General features: G+C 46.5%; 1 protein-coding gene across 3 annotated transcripts in view; it reads right to left on the reverse strand.

Moving 5' to 3' along the window:
* MMP28 (matrix metallopeptidase 28) overlaps positions 1–11614 on the reverse strand; it is a 42569-nt gene that overhangs the window by 9169 nt on the left and 21786 nt on the right. For all 3 annotated transcript variants that reach the window (XM_017891007.1, XM_017891005.1, XM_017891006.1), the window contains 2 exons: positions 3878–3957; positions 3522–3709 (listed from right to left, as the gene is read on the reverse strand). In XM_017891007.1, coding sequence (XP_017746496.1) covers positions 3522–3709; positions 3878–3957 — 268 coding nt within the window. The remainder of the gene's footprint in view (positions 1–3521; positions 3710–3877; positions 3958–11614) is intronic.

Genomic DNA, 11614 nt, shown 5'->3' on the forward strand with positions numbered 1-11614 from the left:
GGTTTTCATGGTGACCCCCAGGCCCTAGTAGCACCTAGCATTGTACCCCCTGACACCCTTGCTCCACAGTTCAAAAGAAAGAGGGAAGGAAAAGTATGGGAAGGGGGAGGAGAGCTAAAAGCTTTGCCTGGACAGAACCCTGGAGTTCTGACTCCCAGCAGGGAATTGACACTGTGGAAAGAACATGGGTTAGAATCCCAGTATCTCTACTTGCAAACTTATGTAACAAATTATGGAATCTCTCCAAGCCTCAGTTTCCTTATGTGCAAAATGGGGTTGATAAGACTTTCCCCATGATAAGATGTGAGGCTTAAATGATACAGCAACGTGGAACTGCTGGGCATGTAGTGCATACTCAATAAATATACATTCCCCTCTTCTTTCCTTTTCTACCCAGATACACCCTGGTGCCCCCAACCTCTGCCAGCTCATGAAAGAACAAAAGGCCTGCAGGTAGGTAGGAAGAGCAGGTACCTGCAATGAGGTTGCCAGATGAGTTTCTTTTTTCTTTGTTTTGAGAGTGAGTCTCACTCTGTCACCCAGGCTAGAGTGCAGTGGCACAATTTTGGCTCACTGCAACATCTACCTCTCAGGTTCAAGGAATTATTCTGCCTCAGCCTCGAGTATCTAGGATTACAGGTATGTGCCACCACACCAGGCTAATTACTTTTTGTATTTTTAGTAGAGACAGGGTTTTACCATGTTGGCCAGGCTGGTCTCAAACTCCTGACCTCAGGTGATCCACCCGCCTCTGCCTCCCAAAGCGCTGGGATCAAAGATGTGAGCCACTGTGTCCAGCTGCCAGATAAATTTCTTTTTTTAACTTTAAAAAACTATTTGTTGTTCATCTGAAATTCAAATTTAACTGGGCATCCTGTATTTTATTTGGCAACTGAGTAATACTATCCTCTATCAAAAAGAGATGCTCTGGCTGGGCACGGTGGCTTGCGCCTGTAATCCCAGCACTTTGGGAGGCCGAGGTGGGCAATCACCTAAGGTCAGGAGCTTGAGACCAGCCTGGCCAACATGGTGAAACCCCGTCCTTACTAAAAATACACACACACACACACACACACACACAATTAGCCTGTCATGGTGGCATGTGCCTGTAATCCTAGCTATTCAGGAGGCTGAGGCAGAAGAATTGCTTGAACCCCATAGGTGGAGGTTGCAGTCACCCGAGACTGCGCCACTGCACTTCAGCCTGGGTGAAAGAGCGAGGCTTCATCTCAAAAAAAAAAAAAAAAAAAAAAAAAGAGAGAGAGATGCTCGAAATTGTACAGTGACGAACTCTATTAGATCCTTCCTTTGGGGTGTGAGAAGGTGAGATACAGCCAGAAGGAAGCAGCCCCAGAGCTCAGGTCAAAGTATAGCTGCTGGACTGTTTCTGGGGCTGCCCCACTTTCCACTGCATTCTCACAACAAGCCCCTTCCACCTGGTAATCAGGGACCATCTCTCCTTTGCAACCTAGAAGGGCCTATGTCTCGGATGAAGGAACGGAGCCTCAGTGAGCAAAGTGACCTGGCCCAGGCCACACAGCTGAGAGTTGAACCCAGGGCCTCTGGCTCCAGGGATGCTGCTCTCTGTTCTACCAGTGCCTCTTGAACTCACAGCTCTCTGCTCTTCTAGTTCACTCTTCCTCTCTGTTGCCCAGAAACATGGTGGGACACAGAACATGTTGACACCAAGGGCATCTTGACTCTGGAGCCAGACCCCATTGCTGACTCCTTGCTTTACCAGGAAGGCAAGCAGTCAGTACTGAGGACCTAGAGTGGCTGGGCGTGTAGGTGAAGCAGAATTGGGTTGGCAAACACCTGGAAACAGCTGCCCTCCAACAGCGAAGGGGAACTGCCCACAATTTCCTTACAAGTTAGTTAAGAAATGAGAACAAACTATGTGCCTTCTGTCCTGTTCCTAATGAATACTATCAGTAAAAGTAGTCAATTAAGCACATTAAAAGTAGCAATGGCCCAAAGTGTTCACAGTAAAATTAATGATAGATGAAAATCTGGTTAAAAACCCCCATCTTGTTAGAAATCTTGAAAGCTGCAAAAACTGAGCAGAGAAAATTAGACTTAGTAAAAACAATCAGGTTGTTAAAATTACGCATGGTAGGCCAGGCGCGGTGGCTAACGCCTGTAATCCCAGCCTTTTGGGAGGCCGAGGTGGGTTTGAGACCAGCCTGGCCAACATGGCAAAACCCTGTCTCTACTAAAAATCCAGAAATGAGCCGGGCGTGGTGGCATGCGCCTGTAGTACCAGCTACTTGTGAGGCTGAGGCAGGAGAATCGCTTGAACCCAGGGGGCGGAGGTTGCAGTGAGCTGAGATTGCGCCACTGACTCCAGCCTGGGCGACAGAACAAGACTGTCTCAAAAAAAATTATGTATAGTAAAACTCGCTATTTGTGAAAAACTGACAAAAGAATCAAATCTTCATAAATCTTAGATCTGTACCACTTAACCCCTGGAATATTAAATTTGGCTAAAAGAAGGAGGAGGAGAAAAGGAAGAAACAAAATAAAGCTACAAAAGGAAAATTATGACAGCAGAAACTGTAATGTGCAAACTGTGCTGTGATGAAATGTTTAAAAGAGGCAAATCCACTGAGACAGAAGTGGATTAGTGGTTGCCACAGGCTAGGGGAAGGGGAGAAGGGGGAATGACTGCTAATGGGCATGGAGTTTCTTTTCCGGGTGATGAAATGTTCTGGAATTAGATTGTGGTAATGGTTGCACAATTCCGCAAATATCCTAAAAACCACTGAATTGTACACTTTAAATGGGTAAATTGTATGGGATGTGAACTATATCTCAATAAAGTGGTTAAAAATATGCTATGGACAAAGTAAATCTTATGAATCACAACTTTGTTTAATAACCGTTTGAAAAAGAATGAATTCTAATACCAGCACTGTGGGAGGCCGAGACGGGCGGATCACGAGGTCAGGAGATCCAGACCATCCTGGCTAACACCGTGAAATCCCGTCTCTACTAAAAAATACAAAAAACTAGCCAGGCAAGGTGGCGGGTGCCTGTAGTCCCAGCTACTCAGGAGGCTGCGGCAGGAGAATGGCGTAATCCCGGGAGGCAGAGCTTGCAGTGAGCTGAGATCCAGCCACTGCACTCCAGCCTGGGCGACAGAGCGAGACTCCGTCTCAAAAAAAAAAAAAAGAAAAAGAATGAATTCTGATGAAAATAACTTCAGTAAATATAAATGAAAAATGTTAGCAACAGTTTAACTGCCCTGCATTGAAAATTGATCAAGGAATTACGTGGGTTTTGTGGGGTTTGATCTGGAAAAATGTACAATGAAAATTCATCAATGTAGGTGTCATTCTGACTTAAATGTCTGTATTCACAATCATGGTCCTCAAGCCAAGAGTTCCTATTCACCCACTCCTCCCGTGCCCTAGGGAAGAGAGGTTACTGATAAAGTCCAGTCCCAGGCTCAGCTGTTTTCCTAGCCATTGGCTTCAAGACTTTGGGAAATCTTAGCCTAGCCAGATTTTAACAGTGCTCACCTTGCTTTGCAAAGCGTTTCTTACGCCTCATTTTGGTCCGGTGTCTAGCAAACAGGTCACTGATCCTCTCAGCCCAGGCCACATAGCTGTTGGTATCTGCAACCCCGCAGCGGGGACGAGTCATCTGGCGCACGGTGGCGCGGTCCAGCATACCGCTGACGGGTAGCTGGGACACCCACTGAAATGCTCTATCAGGAGGAAAGGACCACAAGGGGAGGGTGAGTGGTAAGGGTGAGGGCAGGGAGGTCTGCCTCCCTGGGGTGTGGCCAGCCAGGCTTCCAGGAGGAGGGAGGAAATGGCCACAGCTTGGCATCCTAGCACCCCTACCCCAAGTCCTCCACATCCCTCCACCCTACCTGATGGCATCGCTGAATCGAGTGGAGGTGGGAGCTTTGGGGACCTGTTCATTGAGGTATCCATACTTCTCTAGGAATGCCTGTGGGAGAGAGGAATATCTGCTGTTTCCATAGCATACTTTTCCCTTCCTTGGTCCCCAAGGACCCATGGCATATACATCCTGCCCAGTCTCACCTCTTGTCTTTTGCCCAAGAGGGTCTATAAGCTATAGCAAAATGAGTCCTGGGATTAAAGTCAAAAGGACTTGGACTCAATTCCAGGCCACCACTAACTAGCTGATGATCTCAGGCAAGTCACTCAATATTTCTGAACCTTTGCTTCCTTATGCCTAAAACTGGGCCAGTAGTACCTGCCTTGCAGTACCTACTGGGCCAGTGGTACCTACCCATTTCTTATGGCATTGGTAGGAATCTAGCAGGACATGCTAGACAGTAGAGTAACAGGCTCTGGAATCAGGCCCACTAGGTTTGAATTCCAACTAGTAAGATACTTCTCTAAACCACAGGTTTCTCAACTGTAAAGTGGGCATAATACTAGTACTTACCTTACAGGGGTTTTTTGTGTGTGAGGACTAATCAAAAGAGTGCTTATAAAGCACTTAGCACAGTGCCTGTCACATAGGAGGGACTCCATACAGAGTAGCTATTATAATATGTGTTATGTGTTATATGCATATACACTATTCATATACATCCTGAAACAACTACATTCTCTAGAATATCTTCTGGTATTGATTAGGAGCTAATCAGGTGCTAGCTCTGCCATGGCTGGATTGTGAATTGTCTAATTCTGGCTTTTTTTTAAAAAAAGTTATCTTCCCCACCAATGTAGATATATTTATTTTGTTTTTGTTTTGTCTGAGATGGAGTTTTGCTCTTGTTGCCTAGAATGGAGTGCAATGGTACAATCTCAGCTCACTACAACCTCCACCTCCCGGGTTTAAGCGATTCTCCTGCCTCAGCCTCCCAAGTAGCTGGGATTACAGGCACATGCCACCACGCCTGGCTAATTTTTTGTATTTAGTAGAGATGGGGTTTCACCATGTTGGCCAGGCTGGTCTTGAACTCCTGACCTCAGGTGGTCCACCCACCTCAGCCTCCCAAAGTGCTGAGATTCCAGGTGTGCGCCACCACACCCGGCCCCAAATGTAGCTCTATTAAAGGTCCTAGAACAAGAAATGCACTTACCACTAACCTTATAATTGATATAAAAACTTGACTCTCTAAAAGATGTATTTTTTGAATTAGAAAGCTTCTTTTAGTCATTCATTTGTTAATTAATGCAGTGTACTAGGTACCCTGCTAGGTACAATAAAAAATAAGACATCCCTAAGCCAGGCGCAGTGGCTCACGCCTGTAATCCCAGCACTTTGGGAGGCCAAGGTGGGCACATCACCTGAGGTCAGGAGTTCAAGACCAGTCTGGCCAACATGGCGAAACCCCATCTCTACTAAAAATACAAAAATTAGCTGGGCGTGGTGGTGGGCACCTGTTGTCCCAGCTACTCTGGATGCTGAAGCATGAGAATCACTTGAACCTGGGAGGCAGAGGCTGTAGTGAACCAAGATCACACCACTGCACTCCAGCCTGGGTGACAGAGCGAGACCCTGTCTAAAAAAAAAAAAAAAAAAAAAAAAAAAAAAGTAAATAAATAAAGGACATAAATTGGTACTATGAAGAAAAGAAACCAAGTGATGTGACTGAGAATAATTTAGAGAAACTTCACATTGGAAGGTCAGGAATGAGTCGAGTCTCTAAGGAGCTGATACATAATCTGAGTCCTAAAGAATGAGAAGCTTGCCATGCAATGAGGTGGGAAGGGGTGTTCCAGACAGAGGAAACAGCAAATTCAAAAGCCCTAGGCTAAGAATGATGGTGTCATGTTTAAGGAACAGAAGGAAGGCTGGAGCACAGTAAGTGTGAAGAAACAGAGTGTGAGATGAAGTCAGAGAGAGAGGCAGGGCTGTCAGCCAGGACAAGAAGTATAGGTTTGTTTTAGTCCTGCTGATGGATTAATTGGTGGGGAATGAAAGAGAGAAATCCAGGATGCTCCTAAGTTTTTGGCTTGGAAGGTGATGCCATTTAATGTATGAGGAAGTCTGCAGGAGGTCCAGATGGGGGTGCCTGGGGATAAGATTACCCTGGAGATTTCAAAGTGGCACTGGCTGTATGATCCTAGAGCTCAAAGCAGCAGCCTGAATATTTCAGCATGTGGGTGACATAAAGCCATGGACCAGGACGAGCTCCTCTGGGGAAATTGGTATAATCGAGAATATCTCAGCGTCCAGGTGCCTTTGACTCTGCCTGCCCTAACATACCTGGAAGCTGTTGTCTTAGTAATCAAGTGATTTGAAGCCAGTGGAGAGAAAAGTGTGACTATTATTCTCACCTGTCACCAGTTCTACCCTTTGGGCAGACGATGCACTTGGCTCTCCACTTGCCCTTCTCACTGATAAAGTTACATAAATGCCACCTTGGATGAAAAAAGAATGTTACCTCAGCTGCATAATTCTACACAGAGAATTCTTCTACCTACATAGTCTCAATTTTTACCCCTCCTTGTTGTGCTACCTATACAGAAATAATTTTCTGTCTTCTTCTCTTACCCCCACTTTTCTTTGCTGTATTTCTTTTTTCTTTTCTTTTCTTTTTTTTATGTTTTGTGTTTTAGAGATGGGGGTCTCACTATATCACCCTGGCTGGAGTGCAGTGGCTGTTCGCCGGCATTATCATCGCGCACCACAGCCTCAAAGTCCTGGACTCAAGTGATCCTCCTATAGCCTCTTGAATAGCTGGGACTACAGGTGCTGCATGCCACCATGCCTACCATACCGTCTTTCTCTTTTTTTTTTTTTTTTTTTTTTGAGATGGAGTCTCATTGTGTCGCCCAGGCTGGAGTACAGTGGCGCGATCTGGGCTCACTGCAAGCTCCGCCTCCTGGGTTCACGCCATTTTCCCACCTCAGTCTCCCGAGTAGCTGGGACTACAGGCACCCACCACCACACCCGGCTAATTTTGTTTTTGTATTTTTAGTAGAGACGGGGTTTCACCGTGTTAGCCAGGATGGTCTGGATCTCCTGACCTCACAATCTGCCCACCTCATCCTCCCAAAGTGCTGGGATTACAGGCGTGAGCCACCGCGTCCGGCCACTATGCTGTATTTCTTAACTTAAAATAATTCCAGTCATAGCTGCTGTCTTAAGGAAAATGCACAAGTTGGGAATGAAACTAGATACCAAGACCAGCAAACCCTTAAATCTTTGCAAGTATCCAACTTCCCCTTGTGGATTTAACTCACGTTCATTTTCAGCAACCTCCATATCCTCTTCTCAATAAAGTAACTTTTCATAGACTCCTCTTTCTAGATAACTTTCCTAGTCCATTTCATTGTTTTTCTGCATTAATTCATTAGTATTTCAGAACTATTGTTTCCTTTTTTCCCTTTGCAAATGTACACTATTTTTGGATGCATAATGGATTAAAAGTGTTCTAGTGGCTTAATTTGGGAAGTTATTTCCTGCTCAAAATCGTGTGGCATCACGGTATAGCCACCAGGTTTGGGAATGAAAATCTGTTCCCAACCCTGACTCTGCCAGATGGCTGGGGACAAATTATTATTATTTTTATTTATTTTTATGTTTTGAGACGGATCTTGCTCTGTCGCCCAGGCTGGAGAGCAGTGGCGCCATCGCGTCTCACTGCAAGCTCCGCCTCCTGGGTTCATGCCATTCACCTGCCTCAGCCTCCGGAGTAGCTGGAACTACAGGCACCCGCCACCACGCCCGGCTAATTTTTTGTATTTTTAGTAGAGATGGGGTTTCACCGTGTTAGCCAGGATGGTCTCGATCTCCTGACCTCGCAATCTGCCTGCCTCGGCCTCCCAAAGTGCTGGGATTACAGGCATGAGCCACCATGTCCGGCCGGCTGGGGACAAATTATTTAATCTCTTTGAGCTCCTCTTTCTTTATCCACAAAGTGAGAATAAGTTCAATTTATTCTTGATCCTATTCAGGGTTCTCAGAAGGACTAAATAAAAGAATGCACATTTAGCATAGTGCCTGGTACATAGTAAATGCTCAATAAACAATTGATCTGGTTGATTTACCTTAGAGGGAACATTAACTACAGACTTTTGGAATGCAATCCATCTGTAAAAAGGGAACTGCTTTGAACATGGCAGTTACACTTCTGTTCTCAATTCAGGTGCTTCTATCTCAGACTTGCCTGACCTCATCTGGATGCCTGGTTCTCTTCCTTGTCTCCTCCCTTTCCCTTGGGGAGGATGGACAGAGGACTTTCTAAAGGTAGCCAGGGAATTAATGTCTCCCTAGAGGCAGTTTTGCTAGGTGAATGATTTGGGAGAGACCAGGTCACAGGTCGGCATGGCTGGCACTCCCTTGAGCCTCTCTCCACAAACACACCCAGCCCTTATCAGGGAGTTGGCTCTGGTTCTGGAACTCTGAAGCCTTGGATAGAGTGGGACGGAGGGGAAATTAACTGGCGGCGTCTCCTGTTTCCTGGCTGGGCTGCTGTGCCTAGTACTCTGGCAGGCAAGGTGGGGTGGAGGGCAGGATGGGGTTTGGGAGTGAGGGCCTTTTCCAGAGGTCGCTCAGAGGGGAAGTCCTGGGCCTTTCTTCCTAACTCGCCTCTGGGACCCTGTAGGTTGCAAGGCAGAGTTAAAAGTCTCAGTAAGCAGAATGAGCACATGCCCGGGACACCAGCCAAGCAGAGCCACTGAAAGAATGAGAAAAAGAAATTTTAAGCATTTGACATTTTATATTTCTACAAAAGCAGTGAAGTGGCTGTGCGCAGTGGCTCATGCCTATAATCCCAGCACTTTGGGAGGCCGAGGCAGGTGGATCATCTGAAGTCAGGAGCTCAAGGCCAGCCTGGCCAACATGGTGAAACCCTATCTCTACTAAAAATACAAAAAATTAGCCAGGAGTGGTGGCCAGTGCCTGTAGTCCCAGCTACTCGGGAGGCTGAGGCAGGAGAATCGCTTGAACCCGGGAGGTGGAGGTTGCAGTGAGCTGAGATCGCTTCATTGCACTCCAGCCTGGGGGGACGACAAGAACAAGACTCCGTCTCCACAAAAAAAAAAAAAAAAAAAAGGCACTGAAGTATTATAACAGGGATTATCAGGATTTATGGGCTCCCTTATACTTTTATGCTTAACATGCGTATATTCAAAAACATTTCAAACACATGCAGGAAGGGGCTCCTGCTCCTTAATGATGTCAGGGCTGAGTGCTCTAACATTCTGTGGGGTGGAGGCAGATCCACATCCCCGGGTGAAGAGGTGGTGGGACTGAAACTCTCTCTGCTCCTGGAGGTGTCCCTAACCCTTTTCTGTGAGGCTTTTTTCATGCCTCAGTTTTCCCCTGCAAAGGCAAGAGAAATGGTCTACTCTGCATGGGAGAAGGAGCAGGGGTGTGGGGTCAGGTTGGAGGAGTGGAAGCATGACAAAGGGATCCCAGGAGAACACACAAAACTGGGAAGTGGAGCTCCAGTTCTCATCCCAGCTTGACCACAAACCCTCTTGGGGGTCATTTTCCTTCTAGGCTTCCATTGTCCTGGGGACTTGTTCAGTGGTTCTCTTAAGGACTCTCTGAGTTCCATCTGGGATCATCCCTGCCCCACTTCATGGAGGCAGGGTCTAGACTGCTCCTCCTGGCCTTGAAGTTCAAGGACCAGGTTTTCTCTCTTCTCTATTTTCTACCCGTCCTCTCTCTTAGGGAGCCCAAGCCTTGAGCTGAATGGAGAGGAAGTTGGAAGGCTGTGCCCCTTAGGTGACTCACCCTACTCTGGCTTAAAAGCTTGTGCCAACATGCCTTACCCCCTTGATTAGGGCTGGGACCACTTTCCTGGGGAGTCACCTCTGAAAGTCCCTGGGAGTGGCTGTGGAGTCTGGGTAAAATGGAACTAGTTCTCCCGGGACCCAGCCAGCTTGATGGAATCACACAGTGCTAAGGATTTTATGCCTGCATCAGTCCTGACTTGTTCTGGGAGGGTGCATACAGCCAAGCCTATTTAGTGCCTAAGGGAAGGGAAATTTTGGCCATTTCTGCGCAGGGCAGGACCAATGATGAGGTGTAGCAAAATGAACCCAAGACCTGAGTCAGGAAGTCTGCATCATTGAACTGGCAGGGCAAGGGCACTGGACTGAGAGTCTTGAGTTTTATTCCTGTTACTATGGCTAACTGTGTGTTCTTAGGCAAGTCTTGTGCCTCTCTGGGCTTCAGTTTCCTCCTCTATAAGATTAGGAGGTTGGATTATTCTTATCATTTTTGAGATGGAGTCTCGCTCTGTCACCCAGGCTGGAGTGCAGTGGCGAGATCTCAGCTCACTGCAAGCTTCGCCTCCTGGGTTCACGCCATTCTCCTGCTTCAGCCTCCCAAGCAGCTGGGACTACAGGTACCTGCCACCACACCCGGCTAATTTTTTATATTTTTAGTAGAGACAGGGTTTCACCGTGTTAGCCAAGATGGTCTCGATCTCTTGACCTCATGATCTGCCTGCCTCGGTCTTCCAAAGTGCTGGGATTACATGCGTGAGCCACTGTGCCCGGCCAGGAGGTTGGATTATTAGAGCTCTAATATATATTCCAGCTCTATTCATTATTCTAGCCCTGCTTCTGCAACTGACTAACTGTGTAAGCTAAGACAAAGTTACTTAATCTCTCTGTGCCCCAATGTATAAAATGGGAGACAGAACACTGTTTTACCTTTCTCACAGGAGCATCATCAACATCTAAGAAGAAGGTTTGGGAAAGCTTTATGACAGTTGCCCTATTAACAATGTTATTTTTACCTCTATGGTCATGGAGCTTTATTGCTGGAAGGGACATTTGGTAGGTGAGTGTGCAGTACTCACCTTCTTTTTTTTTTTTTTTTTTTTTTTGAGATGGAGTTTTGCTCTTGTTGCCCAAGCTGGAGTGCAATCGTGCAATCTCAGCTCACTGCAACCTCTGCCTCCTGGGTTCAAGCGATTCTCCTGCCTCAGCCTCCCGAGTAGCTGGGATTACAGGCGTGGGATTACAGGCGTGTGCCACCACGCCAGGGTAATTTTTTGTATTTTTAGTAGAAATGGGGTTTCATCATGTTAGCCAGGCTGGTCTCGAACTCCTGACCTCAGGTGATCTGCCCACCTCGGCCTTCCAAAGTCCTGAGATTACAGGCGTGAGCCACCATGCCCAGCCAGGACTCACCTTCTTAGACATCCTCCATATCATAGAATTTCAGCAGCAGAAATGAAATTAAGAATTTAAAAATTGCCAAATGCATGCAGAAACTGTCACTTTACCTATGATATACTCCATCTCATGTTACATTTTATTATTATTTTAGTTCCCATAGTGACTATTTGAGATTGTGCTTATCATTTAAGTGTATCTTTGGCATTATTAGCCAAGTCAAGATGCAGAGAATGGCAAGGTTTAGTGGCTCACGTCTGTAATCCTAGCACTTTGGAAGGCTGGGGCGGGAAGATTTCTTGAGGCCAGAATTTCGAGACCCCCCGGGAAAAAAAGTGAGACCCTGTTTCAAAAAAAAAAAAAAAAAAAAAAAAAAAAGACGAATGATAGCTGGTATTCTGACTTGAGGTGTTCTATATATGAAAATATCGGGGCCAGGCGCGGTGGCTCAAGGCTGTAATTCCAGCACTTTGGGAGGCCGAGGCGGGCGGATCATGAGGTCAGGAGATCGAGACCATCCTGGCTAACACGGTGAAACCCCGTCT

Source organism: Rhinopithecus bieti, unplaced genomic scaffold (genome assembly GCF_001698545.2).
Source record: "Rhinopithecus bieti isolate Rb0 unplaced genomic scaffold, ASM169854v2 scaffold_20840, whole genome shotgun sequence".
In the NCBI taxonomy this organism is placed as follows: domain Eukaryota; kingdom Metazoa; phylum Chordata; class Mammalia; order Primates; family Cercopithecidae; genus Rhinopithecus; species Rhinopithecus bieti.